We start from the raw sequence: 18,712 nt of genomic DNA, 5'->3' as shown, positions 1-18,712 counted from the left end.
ATAAATAAATTATGTCAGTAAAGGATTAGCATCCTCAAGCTGTCGATTTATGTACATATGAGTAAAACACAACAACGTATATTTTGGCTTCATGATAAATCCATGAGCCAGCAATTAACAAATCATTTAAGTAAACAAGCTAATTTTAATTAGGAGGGGGTCAAAGCTCAGAAAATACATCTTAAATCACAGTTCTCCAATTCTTGGAATGCAAGGGGGTCTTTCGGACCCCTCTAAGAGGAAAATACACTCAGCTGATTCGATGGAAAAACCAGCCTCTCAGGAAAAAAGATTATTTACCTCATAATTTAATTAATCAGTGAAATAAGTGGTGAATTTTTGGTTAAAATGAATAACGATAAAACTTTCTCAAACTCAGTCAAGGACTTAAACAGGACCTATTTTCCTTCATGAACAATAGGCTCTGTTTTTACTTTTAAACATAAATATCAAAAACATAAACATATCATTGGGCTGCAAAATTTCAAGATAATTTAGATTTAAAACAACAGCACAAAAACAAACAAAAAGATAACTGTAATGAATTAAATGAATAAATATTTTGTCAGCCTGAAATATAAACCTTTGAATTGTAAACTATTTTCTAAAGTTTCCAACATACAATCACAAACCGTTGGACTTGAGTAAGATGTGTTTTCAAGAACTTTAAGACTTCAGCGTAAAGAACGAGGGTTGAGAAAGGGTTCGCTCTCTCACATACGGAATAATTGGTATTCCTTTTAAGTTTCAATGTTGATCCTTACTTTCAGTCGAAAAAACTTGTTTTTTTTTCAATTTAATTATTAATGATGTATTGGACTGCCTTTGGTTATTCTATGAACATTCTGCAGGGTTTTAGCTGTCTTTTTTATACTTGGCAATAATGTAAGGGTAAACTCCCATTCAACTATGTGTTTGCAGCAGTACCGACAAAGGAAGCAATTTTAACGTTTTCAAATTGTCTCAAATTGATAAATAATTGATATAAGTTGATATTTTGGTAATAATTAATACATCAAACGAATTGGATTTTTATGCTGATTCCAAATAAGTAAAATTTATTAATTTTAATGTGACCCATGAAAACTACGAGCCTAAGAAAATGTGCCTTACTTTTGAAAAAGGATAAACACCCATCAAAAGTCAAGCGATCTTAATGAAAATCACAAGATCAAATTCAGCATATCTTATAAACTTACTGTAGGGGTTTCAAGCTCCTATTTGACGTAGTCACCATGTGGAATAAAATCCCAGCGGGAGTTATCCTAAAAGACTTTTCTTTTAGTTACTTTAAGAATGTAGAACAAATCTTTAAAAGTTAAAAAAAAGAAAAGATTTCTACCAGAAAAATCGGTATGCAGTCAGTTGACGGCGTCATCAAACCAGATATAAAATTCAATAATTTATAGTCTGAAGTATTCTAATAATTGTGTATTTTAAATTAGGACTTTATATAAATACTAAGCATAAATTACTTTAAATCAGAGCTCTTTAAAGAAATTTAGAAGCTTCATGAAGGGTAGGCTATTTTTTACAATGCAATGCAATATTTCAATCTATTTTAAGTAATAAATAACAAGAAGATTACTAAGGTCGCATAACGTCTACTTTTCTTCTAAATAGGTCAAAAGAAGTGAACTCGTTAGCAAAGCTGTTTATTTGAATTAAAAAAAACCAACATTAATTAAGTTATTAGCTTACTGTGATCTCGAAAGAAACAAAATTCAAGGAAAATTCCACCGCGGAGAATTCCTCCCGCGGAAAACTATTCCAAAGCAAAAAATACCCTCCGATAGTTCCCCTTCATTCGAGAACCGAGTCCATAAATCGAAAAAACACAATAATGCACTCAATCGATAAACACAAACATCGATTTTTTTCATACGTCATGCTTTCTTTCCACAATGGAATTAATCGCGCACTAAAAGTAAATTTATCCTTTACCTTATTTTTGAATTTATGCCTTTTGTGTTGAAAACAATTTTATACCTAAAACCATCGCAAGTGCGTCCTCTATAACTCCTTAAAGCTTCTCGGCGATCGGAAGAACAGTGTAGTGATATATACAGGACAGAAATACAGACCAACATTCGAGTTTTACATATAAAGATGACTTACACATTTGCACCTACAAAACATCCAAAAGCATCTTGAAGCCCTTCGCAAATCTTCCAAACTGGATTGCTATATGTCTGAGGATTGAGAAACCTGACACTAGCCCCCGTAGAATACAAGTCCCAAACTGTAGAAGCATAGGCTCTTCCTTCAGGATTATGAGTTTTCCGAACGCCATTGACGTATGTGGTTATATCAATATTCTTGGTGAACATGATATAATTCTTAAATAGAGCAAAAACAAGGGATATAGAAAAGATTATCAATGGTTTTTGGTGGGTAAGTTAAATTGAACAAAATTATGTTTAAATACCGAATAAATATAAATATATATAAATATACAGATGTAAATAAAAACCAATATATATATAATGCTACTACTACAGTAGATAGCTAGGTTTATTTTGGGTACTTTACGTTCCCTGGCTCCTTTCCAAGGTATTTTTAAGGGCTAATGAACTGTATCAAGGCCAGACAATCTTGAATGTCACTAATCTCTTTAACTTTGAGAGATAGTAGTACAATGACTTAGTTGCACAATAGATTCTGAGAGTCCTATGCCTCCTTCCCGCAATGAATTCTACGGGTGTCGTGCATCATTGCGTTATATGGATTAGACTGAATATCCATTTAAATTTTTATAGGACTCCTAGATTAAGTGGATATAAAGTGGGATTTTAAATGCATTATATTGAAAGGTACCTAGAATAGAATTTTAATATAAAAATAAAGAAGAATCCTTAGAAATCCAGAACAATCCCTAGAAATCAAGTAGTGAGGAGGTTATGGATTTGACGACGCCCATAGGGAGTAGGCTACAGTATTGGAATTACTACAAATTCTTCTTACAAAATACAAAATAAGTTTTGTGCTCTGCTTTACACAAAAAGCTCGATGAAAAGAAATCCAGTAGTGAGGGGGTTATGGATTTGACGATGCCCATAGTGGGTATACTATTGGAGAAATAGTGTTTGTAGTTACACTTTTCTTCTTTTTTTGGACTGAATTTTTTTGGACGGAGATTATTCAACTTTCATCCTTTTTTATTTTATTTGTATTTATTCAGCTGCACCAATGGTACTCTATGGCTGGTCATCAACAGCACCAAGAATGGATTTTTAATCATTGAAATAAAAGAAATAAAAAAATAAGTAAAAAAATGAATAAAAAATGTCATTACAAATATGTTTTTTTAGAAAGAAAAATCCTGAGTATCATATGCATACCATTTTCATTTTGTATTTTAAAAATGTTATAAGTGAATTTCTTTGGCACTTGGACTGGTGAACACGGTTTTGGATATTTTTTTTATGCGGCAGACCTGTAGTACTCTATGTAGTACCCTAATTTATTGTATGTATTCAATCAGTTTGTTTTGTATATTGGAAGGATAAAAACTTGCATCACATTTTTGAAAAGTGAAGATGAAATATTCGAAGAAAGTGTGTGCACATGATAAGGTTGTCGTTGCGTTAAATGATGACAAAGACAAATATTAAAACTATGAAACAAGTACTACTAGTAAAACTATTGGAAATATATGTGTGCGTAGTCATGACAGTGAGAGAATAAATTCCTTTTGACTAGCGAAACCATTCAACATTGCTGATGGTGGATATACGAGAGTGAGTTATCCAGAGATGATACCACTCAAAGAGAATGCCAACATAAAAATAATAGTTGATGAAAAGGGACACTCCTTGCTTATTGTTCTGGTAACACGTTACCTCTTGATAAATCATATCGCCATCTTTCGGGAATTAGTATTCAACGGAAGGTCAAAAGAAGGCAGGCATACTCTTCTAGAAATATCATAAACCATATCTTGTCTACGTGTCAGAGCTGTTACCTGTGTATAAATAATGCGATAATAGACAGTGGAATCGCTGGCAAAATAAAAAGGGCATTGGCGGACAATATCACTAATGAATATAAATGTGAATTGATGGAAAATAAAGCGCATGTGAACATTATTACTACCATTCATCATATACCAACAGATATAGCAAGTGAAGCCACTAATACCAATGACGAAACGCATATTGAACCTGTAGCTGACACCACAGTTAAAATTATGAATGAATTAAAATGGATTAAGGATTATTCTACTGGTTACGAACTAAGAGAAGAGAATACCTACAGTATCAAGAGAGAACAGAATGAATTATTTTATGGAACAGATTCAAAATGTCCAAAGTTGTTCAATGATATTAATAATGTGTAAGAATGTATGTAATATATTTTTTAATGTTAATATTCTACATGTCGTTATTTTAATAAAATTATTTTATGCATTACTTTCTTATGCAGTTTTCAGGTATGTCGATTCAAATGGTTCAGTTTTTTGTTTCAATTCAACACCATTTTCTAAGACCTCTCGGCAATGTTTGAAATTGCCAAAAAGTAATTTTCACAGAAAACTTCTATTAATAAGACAATCAGAAGAGAATTTGAACTTTACTTCTTTGAGAAAACTCAGAATTAAAGTGGAACTTCATCTCTTCTTGGGGGAAAATTTAGAATTGAAGTATAACTTTTTCTATCTACTACAGAAAAATTCAGAACAGAACTTTAAATTTTCTTCTCTTCTTTGAGAAAATTCAAACCTGAAGTGGAACTTTTTTTTATTCTTTTTAGAAAATTTAATAGAGAACTTGAACTTTTCTTCACTTCGTTGAGAAAACTCAGAATTAAAGTGGAACTTTTTCTCTTCTTGGGGAAAAATCAGAAGCGAACTTGAACTTTTCTTCACTTCTTTGAAAAAACCCCGAACTAAAGTGGACCTTTTTCTCTTCTTAGGAAAATTCAGAAGAGAAGGTGAACTTTTCTTCACTTCTTTGAGAAAACTCATAATTAAAATTGAACTTTCTTCATCTTTGTGAGAATTCAGAAGAGAACTTGAACTTTATTCACTTCTTTGGAAAAACTCAGAACTAAAGTGGACCTTTTTTCTTCTTCGAGGAAAAATTCAAAAATGAAGTATAACTTTTTCTATCTTCTACGAAAAAATTCAGAACTTAAGTGAAAATTTTTTCTCTTCTTTAAGAAAATTCAGAAGCGAGCTTGAACTTTTCTTCAGTTCACTGAGAAGACTCAGAATTAAAGTGTAACTTTTTCTCTTCTTGGGGAAAAATTCAGAAGAAAACCTGAACTTTTCTTCACTTCTTTGAGAAAATCCAGAATTAAAGTGGAACCTTTTTTCTCCTCTTGGGGAAAATTTAGAATTGAAGTTTTGTCTATCTTCTACGGAAAAATTCAGAAAAGAACTTGAAATATTTTCCCTTTTTGAGAAAATTCACAACTGAAGTTGAACTTATTTCTCTTCTTCGAAAAAATCCAGAATTGAACTGTAACTTTTTTCTCTTCTTTGAGAAATCTCAGAATTATAGTGAAACTTTTTCTCTTCTTAGGGAAAAATTCAGGAGACTTGATCTTTTCTTCACTTCTTTGAGAAAACGCAGAATTAAAGTGGAACTTTCACTCTTTTCTATCTTTTACGGAAAACTTCAGAACAGATCTTGAAAAAAATTTTCTCTTTCTTTGAGAAAATTTATAACTGAAGTGCAACTTTTTTCTCTTCTTCGAGAAAACTCAAAAGAGAACTTGAATTTTCTTCATTTCTTTGAGAACACTCAGAATTAAAGTGGAACTTTTTCTCTTCTTGGGGAAAAATTCAGAAGCAAACTTGATCTTTTATTCACTTCTTTGAGAAAATTTAAATTAAAGTGGAACTTTCACTCTTTTTGGGGAAAAATTCAGAATCGAAGTTTTGTCTATCTTCTACGAAAAAATTCAGAACAAAACTTGAAATTTTTTTCTCTTTTTTGAGAAAATTCATAACTGAAGTGAAACTTATTTCTCTTCTTAGGAAAAATTCAGAATTGAACTGTAACTTTATTTCTCTTCTTTCAGAAAACTCAGAAGAGAACTTGAACATTTCTTCACTTCTTTGAGAAAACTCAGAATTAAGGTGAAACTTTTTTCTTCTTGGGAAAAAATTCATAAGCCAACCTGAACTTACCTTCACTTCTTTGAGAAAACTCAGAATTAAAGTTGAACTTTTTCTCTTTTTGGGGAAAAATTCAGAATCGACGCATAACTTTCTATCTTCTACGGAAAAATTTTGAATATAACTTGAAATTTGTTGTCTTCCTAGGACAAATTCAGAATTGAAGCATAACTTTTTTCTCTTCTACGGGAAAATTCAGAACAGAAATTTTTTCACTTCTTTGGAAAAATTTAGAATTGAACTGTAACTTTTTTCTCTTCTTTGAGAAAACTCAGAAGAAAACACGAACTTTTCGTCCCTCCTTTGCGAAAACTCAGAATTAAATTGGAATTTTTCTCTTCTTGCGGAAAAATTCAGTATCGAAGTATATTTTTGTCTATCTTCTACGGAAAAATTCAGAACAGAACTTGGAATTTTTTCTCTTTTTTGAAATAATTCAGAACTGAAGTGTAACTTTTTTCTTCTTTGGAAAATTTCAGGATTGAACTGTAACATTTTTTTAGAGATATTGAACTTTTCTTTAGTTCTTTGAGAAAACTCGGAATTAAAAGTGGAAATTTTTCTGTTCTTGAGAAAAAATTCGGAAGAGAACTTTAAATTTTCTTTACATCATTAAGAAAATTCAGAATAAAAGTGGAACTTTTTTCTCTTCTTTGGGCAAACTTCAGAATCGACGTATAACTTGTTCCATATTCTACGGAAAAATTCAGAACTGAGCTTGAAATTTTTTCTCTACTTTGAGAAAATTCAGAACTGAAGCAAAACTTCTTTCTCTTCCTTGGAAAAATTCAGAATTGAACCGTAAGTTTTTTCTGTTCCTTCAGATAATTCAGAAGAGAACTTGAACTTTTCTTCACTTCTTTGCGAAAACTCAGAATTAAAGTGAAACGTTTTCTCTTCTTCGGGAAAATTTATATGACAGCCATATGAGGAAAATGATAGATTAATGCCTTATTAACCCTTTCCGGCACGAATTATGAAATCGTCAGAAAATTCCACTTTTTTTGCACTTCCTATGTCCCTGGACTTAGAAACCGACAAATATTGAACTAAAAAAAAATTTATTCCAACTACGAAATGAAATATAAAGTGGTCTCTGGTACAAACCACTTTGACACATGTGCAGAAAAAACCTCACTTCTAGTGAAAAGAACTAAACCAGTTCTTCGTGTAGTTCATGGACAATGGAACTTTGCAAACTGAACACTGCCATTTTGTGCGATGGGGCTCACTCTTTGTATAATATTGAGCATGTCTTCTTGAAGTAACCTGAACAGGTATGTGTTTTGATTGATCCAATCTCTTTTCTTGAGGAACGTAAGGCTTGAATTTGGGGACAACTTCCGATGTTCTGGATGGCTAACCTCTCTCACCCTTGAACAAAGAACTTCAAACGAAACCATTGACAATACGACAACTATTTGTCCTTCAACGTCATCTTATTAGCATCTGGTATAGTGGACAACTTGAACAAGACAAAGGCATTGGCCATTGTAAATTCAGAAGAGAGCTTGAACTTTTCTTCACTTCTATGAGAAAACTCAGAATTAAAGTGGAGCTTTTTCTCTTTTGGGAAAAATTCTACATTAATAAATTCAGATATTTCTCGATGAGTACGCCTGTCTTCTTTGACCCTCCGTTGAATACTAATACCCAAAAGATGGCGACATGATTTATCAACAGGTTATGTGTTACCAGAACAATAAGCAAGAAGTTGCCCCTCTTCGTCAACTATTATTTTTATGTTGGCATTCTCTTTGAGTGGTATCATCTCTGGATATCTCACTCTCGCATATCCTCCATCAGCGTCGTTGAGTTGTTTCGCTAGTCAAACAAAATCTAATCTCTTACTGTCAAGACAACGCACGCATACATTTCTAATAGTGTTACCACTAGTACTTGTTTCATAGTTCAAATTTTTGTCTTTGTCAGCATTCAACGCAACGACAACCTTATCAAGTGCACAAAATTTCTTCGAGTATTTCATCTTCACTTTTAAAAAATATGATGCAAGTGTTTATCCTTCCAATGTACAAAAATACTGATTGAATACATACAATAAACTACGTAGTGTCGATGAACATGCAGAGTAATACGGATTGGCCACATAAAAAAAAAATATCCAAAAACCATGTTAACCTGTCCAAAAATTTTAAGTGTCAAAGTAATTCATTTGTGACATTTTTTAAATACAAAAAGAAAATGATACGCATATGATACTCGTGATTTTTCGTTCTAGAAAAACCATATTTTTAATGACATTTTTTTTTTTTTTTACTTACTATTTTTTATTTCAATGATATTGAAATTCTATTATTGTCGCTGTCGATGACCAGCCATAGAGTACCATTCATACAGCCGAATAAATAAAAATAAAAAAAAAATAATAAAAGTTCAATAATTTCCGTAAAAAAACTCAGTCCAAAAAAAAGTGTTACTAGAAACACTATTTTTCCAATAGTAAAAACCACGACTACTATTCTATATCACGACTATATCATTATCATTTTGTATTTCAAAATAATAAATGTGTTTTTGTTTGTTTTAAGCATATTCCATGTAATTTTAAGACATGTAAAAAAGTTGAAAAAAATTTCTCTATTAAAAAAAAGTTTAAAAAGAAAATTCAAAAACATTAAACTAAAAAAAGTATAAAAAACGGAGGTGGGGGGAGCAAAAATTTGGGGGGGGGCGAGGGGCACTGGGGCCTTTGGAGGTTTGCTCATCGATAACTAAGGGTAGTCGTATCATCGCTTAAAATGTATACGACTTTTTAAGTAACTCCAATAGTATACCCACTCTGGGCATCGTAAAATCCATAACCCCCTCACTAATGGATTTATTTTCATTAAACTTTTGTGTAAAACAGAGCACAACACGTATTTTGTAAGAAAAATTTTTAGTAACTCCAATTCCAATTGTATAGCCTACCCCCTACGGGCGACGTCAAATCCATGGCCCCCTCTCACAACTTGATTTCTAGGGATTGTTCTGGATTTCTAAGGAATGTTCTGGATTTCTATATTAAAATTCCTTTTAATCTAATGAATTAAAAATCCCACTTTATATTCACGTAATGTAGGAGTCCTATAAAAATGCAAATCGATTTCCATTAAAACTTTTAGATGGATCGGGACTCTCTCTAATCCATATGACGCAATGATGCACGACACCCGTAGAATTCATTGGGGGAAGGAGGCATAGAACTCTCAGAATGTATTGTGAAGCTAAGTCATTGTACTACTCAAGGATAGAGAGTACGGTGACATTCAAGATTGTCTGGCCTTGATACAGTTCAGTGGTCTTCAAAAGTACCTGGCCCATTGGCCTTCAAATTTAAAGAGCCCATTGGTCCTCAAAAGTACCGTGGAAAGGAGCCAGGGAACGTAAAGTACCCAAAATATAACCTAGCTATCTACTTACTACTACTATTACCACTAACAACAACTCACTGCAGCAACAAGCCACCTGAGGGCAACAAAGCTACACACGCTCCTCCTCCATTCCGATCTAATTAAAGTCTCCCTCTTTACATCCTGCCAAAAAGTTCCAATTCCCTCAAATCTTTTCTTATGACCTCCACTGGGGGAGGACCTGATTGTCGTTCGGTGCTAGATAGTTGGCCAAAAAGAACCATCTTTAGCAATATTTGGACGAATTTGGAAAACATATATATATATATATACATATATAATAAAACCATAGCTAAACTAAACATCATACCCAAATTATTTCCAGAATTATGCGAAAGTTACAAAGTTATATCCGCTATTCGTGTTTCTGTTCTTCTCACGTGCGGAAGGAGGCCAGAAGTCTCCTTCAGCTCCCTTACGGATTTTCTTAATTGATTGCCATATAACAATAATCAGGGCCACAAAATAACAATCAGGGGCGGACCCAGCAAGGGGGTCACAGTGGCAAGCCCTCTCCTTTCCCTCCCTTACAGACTTCCTTGACCAACATTGCAAAACACATTTCAAAAATTGATAAAGCACATAAAAGAGGTAACTCAGTTTAAAGCAATTTTGGACAGCACCTGACAAATTTAACCTAAATGTTTCATATATGCATTAACAATGCACCGTCAATATTTCTATATAAAAAATAATAATAGTAAAAACTTTTTTCTAAATTGACAAATCCAGAGAACTTATCTACAAACAGATAGAAATAAATTTGATAATTTCATCATAAATTTATGAATTTCCAGCAATATTTTGGCTAAGAGTAGATATTTTTAAAAGTTTTCTTTTATGCTTAGTAAAACAAAAGTGTTAAAAACATGATTTCAAGGTTCAAAGACTGTTACTTGGGCCTCCAGAGAGAAAACCAACTATTAAACAATACAAGCTTAAAAGCTAAGATTGAGAAAAAAAACAATATAAAACAAAATAGGAATCACTTTTGTTATTACTCAGTGGTTTGACCTCGTCGATGGATAGTTTTCGGTAAAACTTAATGTAAAATAGGATTATACTGAATTCTTTAAAGAAATTTGAGTTTTTTTTAATGAAAAATGTTTATTATACGTATTAAGTAATTAACGTCAAATTCAAATGAAAGGTTTAAAATAAATTAAATCTGAATTTTAAATTCAAACGTCGATTTGGCCTTTCCTCTGAGAAAAAAGAAATTACTAACCTTTCTTAATATTCTATCAATTTCGACTGTAGATAACACTTTTTTATAATATCGGCTATTATTCCTTTTCACATGGAGAAAATCTTTCTCCCAATATTCATCCCTAAAATAAAATAGATAAATAGAAAAGAACACATCCAAAATGTTGCAATTATATTTCGGTAACCTTTTTTCTTCTTTTTTTTCTGACAAAACCCCCTCAAAAACGGTATCAAGTATGACCTGGCCCACTTCATGCATGAACACAAGGGAGAGAAAGATGGAGAGGTGAGATTGCTCCGAAAGAAAATGTAGTCAGTAGTGGCATAAAAAACAACTTTTTCGTGTTTTGATACCGGCTCAGTTCCCCCTTCAAAAATCTTCTCCGTCGAAGATAAAAATTTAGAAGCAAGTAGAAATGATTTTTTCTTTATATTTTTCAGCTGCAAATCTAAGCACGACGTATCTGCAAAGAGCTTTTCAAATCCAATAAAATCAGATGGACATCGTCAAACACTTATGACCAGGTAAACAGCAACCTGGAGGCTAACAGCAATCTAAAGTTGCGTTTTTTAAATGCAACGACAAACCCTCGCATGGAACACATTCTTCCGAAAAGATACTCCCCGCCCAGATTCTGTCCTCCTTGGGCCATTTTCACGACTCTTACTACCTTTTTCCCGTTCGCTGATTTGCCTCCAGATATGAAAAAACTTTTGTCCCCTACATTACAGAAAAAACAACAAAACATCGTGCTATTTTTCCTCTTCTTCTTAATTGGTACAGACGCTGCCCATGTTTTGTATTTGTTCGCTCTTCGTTTTTTTTACTTCCCTTTTTAATGTTCTTTTGATTTTATTTTATATTTATGTTTTTGTTTTTATTGAGTTTTACTTGTTTTTATCTTTTTAACGTGTTATGACAAATCTCAGTTTAGATACTGACTAATGAATGGATTTTTATTCTGACAATTTTGATTTTGGCTATCTTTTGCCAGTCTTTTAGTTTTCACAGATTTGTGTTCTTTTTTGTTTGTTTCGTTTCAATTCATTGGTCCCTAAATCCGAATTTGGCCCTTCGGAGCTTGTGATAGCAATTTTTTTCAATAAACATTAAGATCTTATCTTTGCACGACCTCAATTATATCTAGACCCGTTTTCTTTAGTAAGGGGTCCGTGGAATTGCACGAGGCCACAGAAATTTCTATACAGCAACAATTCCAAAAAATAGAGAAATAAAGATACTCGTTCATAGTCTGTATTATCAATCAGCTATTCCAGTAAACATCCCTCAAATGTTTTCCCTGTTTGAAGGTAGAAAAATATTGAGGAATAGCCTACTGCTTTAGAAATTATTGGAATGACACTAATGCTTCAGGTTTAAATTAGAATTTTCAAGATAAGGATTCTTCAATTTTATTTTTTGGAGGGGGGCGGGGTGGAGCGCAAACTCCTCGAGGAATTCACTACCATAAGATAAAAAACATTTATGGTTTCAACGATTAACTGTCATAGCCAAAAACATAGTTTGCACATCTTTGACTTCAGTCTAGCAGGAAGCAGCAATAAAAGATACAGAAGCATTTTTTAGTACTTTTGTTTAACTTCGACTGCTTAAATTGAAGTTAGGTAGATCTTCAAGACAATTTTTGATCCGTCTTCAGTGGTCATATTGAGATGAGATTTTGAATATTCATCGATATTCAATGACAATGTAATTAAAGTAATTACATAACTTTAATTAACATAATTTACATGGTCTTTAAAGCTACTGCGCTGGTTATTTATAGGGGCTAATGTGAGGGATTTTCCAATACCGAGACAGGAGGAGGCAAGTTAGTTGTTTTTTTTCGGTTTTACAATGAAAATACCAAAAAAGAGTATTTTCAAATGAAAATACTCCAAAAAAGATATTTTTCCAAAACTGGGGGGGATATCTAGGGGAAAACCAATTAAAGCTAATGATTCAGCTCTTGGACCCTTTGAAGGATCACAAACTGATTTATTGAACGATAAGCGTCAGTCTTGAAAAATTTTAAAGGTCTTAAAGTGTCCTTCAACAGCCATATAAAATTGACACAAAATTTTGAAGGAACAAAGGGCAACAAAGAATTTCTGATAAGCTATACAGAAAGAATGATTTCTTTTTTAAGGCTAAAAATAGACCATAGGTGAAAATATATTTTTGTAATTAATGATACTTCATCTTAAATAGATTCAATTCAAATGAATGTCATCGCAAGCAAGATAATGCTATAAATGTTTTATTCCAACAGAAACTAAACAATTGAATAGTTTGCATAAACTAATGAGCATGGAAAAAAGTAAAATATTCAGCAATGGAGTATGGTTTAAAATGATGCTTAAAAGTTGTTGTTATTCAAAGCTTTTTATTTTATATATTTGTATAATCCAAACACCTTTACTGCATTGTATCTTTCACTGTCAGCATCATCAAGATCTCAGAAATTGCTAATTAATTTTTCTGTCATGATTACAACAATTTTTCATTTTTCGTCTTGATAATAAAAATCAATAATAAAAATTAATAATAATAAAAATCGTCTTAATAATAATTTTTTTTTTTTTGCTTTTTAGCAAATTTGGAGATAAACTATTTCCCTTGCTTTGGAAACCTTGAAAAATAGCAACAATATTTGGCATTTTTGCATTATATTCTTAATCTATTAATTTTCAGCACTTTCTTACTATGCAACTAAAACTTTCCCTTATTCTTTCCCCCTTATGTTCTTTATTTACTATGCAAATTAATAACTTCGTTACATATAAATATTTTGAAAGAGACACTTGAAGAGACACTGCTACTAAATATAGTCTTATTCAATGAAAAATGAGATAAATACAGATATGTCATTCTAAAAAGGGCCACAAGACCTACAAAAGTAGTGATGGGAACATATATGACATTCAATACCACAAAAAAAGTTCGAAAAGAGGAGGCTTGAAATAAATCTATTTCTTTTAAGTCACAAGCAAAAAAAGAACAAAGCAAAAAAATAAAACTAAGATGAAAAACAATAAAAAATTTTGATAATAATCTATGATGGATTTCACACTTAGCTCAATGGAATCATTAATAAAATATATTTTGAATTGTCAGGTTTGAGGAATTTATCATTAAAACAAGAATTATTCTATTCGAAGGTGGGACTAATGACTCTTGATCTGAATATAAACCACAAAGTAAGTCATTAAAACACTCTCACAAAAACATTGCACTAGATAAACACTCTTACAACAGGGATTTGTGCCACAGTTTTTAGAGGGCGTTGAAAAGACAGTAACAAACTTAATAGTTTGCAAAATTAATGAGATATAAACGACACTTTAAGAAAGATGCCTAAAACATTACATATTAAATAACCTTTTTTTGTTTTTATATGATCATTTAATTTTCATAATAAATTGCAAAAATATTATTATTTTTACTACAATTATTATTTAGATGCCGAATTATATAATATGCATAAATAATATAATTTTCTTGTTAAAATATTTGATACTTTTATATACATACATAAACTGCTTAACATCTACGCTGCTGATCATCCATGAAAATATATGCGACGCCTTTTCTCTTGAGTCCTCATATTTTGTATGCGTTGGCTTTTTCTTCCTTGTAGGAAACCGCAACAACTTTCTTTTCCTTTTTATACCACTTGAGGGGATATTTTCATTTAATGAACCATTATCATGATTAATATTCACTATTTCAGTTTCATCATCAGTGTAACTCTTGCTCAAATCTTGTTTTAAGCTTAACCAAAATTCATAAAGTTTCTTCCACTCTTCCGTTATTTCAACTCCATTATTTTGGATTTCATGGAAATTATCCAGATATTACAGAATTATTGGAAAGAATCCAGTTTTCTAGAACAGATAAGGCATTTTTCTTAACATTGTCATCCATTCTGCTTGCCTGACCTAAATTATAGGATAATTTCAGCTATTTCAGGGTAAAATAGGCACACTCATTTCAAAAGTGCTTTCTAGTAAGGAAAACAAAAACTACCAAATAAGAATGAAGTCTAGCAACATACTGATAAGAAATAAAACAAATTTATAACCATGCCATACAAAGCACAGTCCAGAAAAAAAGAAAAAAACACAAATAAATAAGGCAGGGATAAAACCAGAAAAGCTATAAGAAAAACAACCCAAAAACAAAAAAAAACAAAGATAATACTAAGAAAAACAAACTGGGATGGAAAATGTAAAAAGGGAGCATAGGCCCCTTTTTTCAACTAAAAATAGAAAAAATGCAATTAAACCACTTACACTGAAGTTACAAAACAAGGGACACACTTCAGAAGAAGCTAAAATGAAGAGCTTTAAAAAAAAGAACTAGGAAATCCATGCGAAATAGTTTAGCTATACCTAAGTAAGAACAACCAGACGTTTAGTACTGCTCTGATATAATGGAGCAAATTCCAATGTGGAGTACAAGTTTCCAGTTGATGTCAAAGTGTTTTACATTGTGTTTATGCACAAACCAAAACCTTTCCTTTTGTCTACCTCGGTTGGTCTGCATTGTTAAGTCTTTAGCAGCCCCAACTCACCTTGTTACTTATGTCAAAATTCTGTTTTTTTTAGTTTTGGTTACTATTGAGCTGGGTTGCTCCTTAGTTACAGTTTGTTACCACAAACTGTTTGACAAACACATTTAAGGACTGCCATTACAAAAAACAGCAATTCACAAAAATGTGTGGGGGGGAGGGGCAAATACATTTTCAAAATCTAGGGTGACTATTTTACTCTGTAGTCAAATTTTTTCATTGAAAATATCAAAAAGAGGTATTTTTAATTTGAACTCCAAAAAATATCTTTAAAAAAAACTATTTGAAGGGGTGGGGGGAAAAGACACATTTTTTTCTGCTTACATGGAAAAGAAAGAGATGGTTAAATATATTGAACAAAAATTAATTGAGTTTTAGCAATATTCATTAACTAATTAAAAATCCATGTAATACTGGTCTGAAAAGCATTTGAAATAGGACTAGAAATCAATTTTTTGTTGTTAACAGTAATTCAAGCATAAGCAAAAGAGTGGTACAATTTTTCCTGCCTTTTGTCACCATTTACATATGCAAGGCTGCATTCCCAGACTTGGTGTAATTAAAAACAGAGAATTAAAACAGATTGAATGTCAACCTGATTTGAGAAAAAATTGACATTGTTGCCTCCAAGTTTGGAATGCTTACATAAAGACAAAAAACATCAATCTTCATGCTAAGGATAAAACATGAGGAAATATAGTAAACCTCATTCTCCATAATTTAAACTGAAAATGATTGTTAATTGTTTACTGCTTATATTTTTCTTATATAGTTGTTTTTGAATATTGTGTATGAAATAAGGGGATACATAGTGAGATTCAAATTTTTTTAAACTATTTTTTTAATAAAGTTGTTTTTTATATAAATTGTGAAAGCTTTTTTAAAATATTGTGTCAGGCAACATTAAAAAAAAAATTGGAGATAATGCCCTAAGTGAATAAAGCTTACAAAAACAGTCAAGTTACATCCTGATATTTTCATTAAGTGGTTTTACTTCAGTCATTTTCTTTGAATTTTTGAATTTTCAAGAAAGCAAAGTTTACACTATCTTTGGAAAATTTGGATTTTTTGTTTTTATAACTTAGCTAGAAGGCTAACATAACATTTGGCCTGGCCTATCCATTGTGTTTCATAGTTGTAAGCTAATGATGGTCTCATCTTCATTAAAGGGGGGCAGGGTGAGGGTTAAGTAAACCAATAAACCTTAAGGGATGAAACAATGAAGTGTTTATGGTTGTTTTAAAGTAGTTCGCATCATTTTTCAATAGCTATATTTCTACAGGCAAATTGTACAATATATTATTTATATTTCTACATGAAATACAAAAGCTATATAGAAATATAATAGCTATATTATATAGGTATTGACTAGGGGGCAAACTCCCTCATATACATAATAATTTCTGTTTGTTTTAAGTTTTGATATTGCTCCTTACTTTCAGTCGAAAAATTTGTTTTGTTTTTATTTAATTTCTGATTGTTATTTAAATAATGCTGGGAAATCTGGTGCTTCCTTAATATCAATGTCCCTTCTAACATGAAAACTTCCTACATAGAAATATCCTCCCACATAACCCCCCCCACACACTACCAGAAAATATCCCCCCTGAAAACGAATATTACCATATTTCTACAGGCAATAGAAATATTTTATATTTCTATAGGCAAATTGCAGGGAAGAAGGTGTCACTTCAAGGCCTCAAAAATATAGAAAGATGTGTAAGATGGTGTTCACCTTCCACCTAGCTAAGTAACCAAAAATAGCCTTATATTTACCTTTTCAAATCTTTAGTGGGTACTTGTGCATTATATGGCAAACACTCAAGTGCTTCATTTGATTATAACCTGTTTCTTTGATGCTCAATCCTAATGATATATCACAAAATATGATGAATATATAATACTTTAGAAACAATAGCTATATGAATAAATGAATGAATTTTATTTCTCACTAAATACAGACAAAAACGTCACTAGTGGAGTAATAAATGGAAAAAAAGAGCAATAACAATTAAGAAACGATATACAGGACATACATCTACCATTAATAAAAATTATATAATAGTAGTTTAGAAATAAATGTCGCCTATATATTTACACATTAGGGGGGGGGGGTAAAGCACGTACATAGCATACGCTTTATGTTATGCATAATGCATATGTAACCTAACCTAGGTACCTTTTTCCCACTAAACCCCAAAAAACTAAAGTTTAATATAGTTCCTTGTGTGAAAAACTCCTTGTTATACAGCGTCAGATAGGCAATTACTAGGTAATGGCTATTTATAAAATAGCCATTACTATAGCTATTTATAATGGCTAATTAAAAAAATATAAATGTTTTTACTTTCATAACTTTAATAAATCAAATAATATTAACATTTTGATTACTAAATATCAGAATATGTATATTAAACTGACAATTCACATTCATTTGTATTTTTTTTCAGTAAAGTGTAAATTATGTTCTGGCCATGGAAAGGCATAGGGGTTTTGAGCCCTACTCATGTTAATTTCTTCTCGTTTTGAGTTTGATTCGGTTATTTATTGTAATTTCTGTTCGTTTTGGGTTTCACTTATTTATCGATGCTGATTTGTGGTAGTTTCACGCTTGGTAGATAATTTGATTTAATTTTTTGCTCATTTTTGGTTGAATGGAGTTCTTTACTTTTCTTTGAAAAACTTATTTTGTGGAAAAAGTGTTTTTAATTAATTTTTGTTCGTTTTATATTGACATAGTCTTTTCAGGGAAAAAGAAAATAATGCTTCAAATCTTTTTTTTTCTTTAAGACTTATAGTTTGGCAACATATACTCTTTTAAAAAATCTGGACACAAATAGTAGTGTTTAATTTAGTTTCATACCTCCTCTAGTCGACCTGAAATAGAAAACTTGATACCATTCACCAAAAAAATCTGTTTACTTTCTTTGATGGCTTGGATACACTTACGCTATTTTCATTTGGTTAAATTTTAAATGTAGAAGTAGCCCAAAAGTTTGAGCATAATACACTCAGTCGTTCCTGAGATACTGCTGAGATGCCTTATTGGGAATTAGCAATAACACAGTGCATTTTGATATAATCTTAAGGCAAGATTTAGTTTTAAACATATTGGGCAAATGGGAGGGTGGGCGGGGGAGGGGGACTAGTTTCCCTCTAATCATTTTCGACTATTAAAGAAGGCATTAGTCCTTTCTATTTTAAATCGCATGAGCCCTTTTCGAAGTTCCTACGACAACTCCTTCGATACGAAGTGCCCTGGTCTAAACAAAAACAAATAAATAAATAATAATACATTGTACCCAGATCGATCTTTACTATAAAAATGTCAGGCCTTCCAATCACTTTCAACAATTAAAAAGGGCACTAGCCCTTTCAATTTCCAATCGAAT

General features: G+C 31.7%; 1 protein-coding gene across 1 annotated transcript in view; it reads right to left on the bottom strand.

Annotated features, from left to right (window-relative positions):
- LOC148950600 (ribosomal oxygenase 1-like) overlaps positions 1 to 18,712 on the bottom strand; it is a 64,658-nt gene that overhangs the window by 26,285 nt on the left and 19,661 nt on the right. Inside the window, exons 2-4 of the mRNA XM_089091900.1 lie at positions 14,282 to 14,688; positions 10,766 to 10,868; positions 2,119 to 2,339 (exon numbers count right to left, since the gene is read on the bottom strand). Of these exons, the coding sequence (XP_088948026.1) occupies positions 2,119 to 2,339; positions 10,766 to 10,868; positions 14,282 to 14,313 (356 nt within the window). The 5' untranslated portion in view covers positions 14,314 to 14,688. The remainder of the gene's footprint in view (positions 1 to 2,118; positions 2,340 to 10,765; positions 10,869 to 14,281; positions 14,689 to 18,712) is intronic.

Source organism: Artemia sp. Qi Xiang Cuo, chromosome 7 (genome assembly GCF_049724085.1).
Source record: "Artemia sp. Qi Xiang Cuo chromosome 7, ASM4972408v1, whole genome shotgun sequence".
NCBI lineage: Eukaryota > Metazoa > Arthropoda > Branchiopoda > Anostraca > Artemiidae > Artemia > Artemia sp. Qi Xiang Cuo.
Note: the sequence above shows the minus strand (reverse complement) of the source record. Positions and strands in the feature narration are given on the sequence as shown.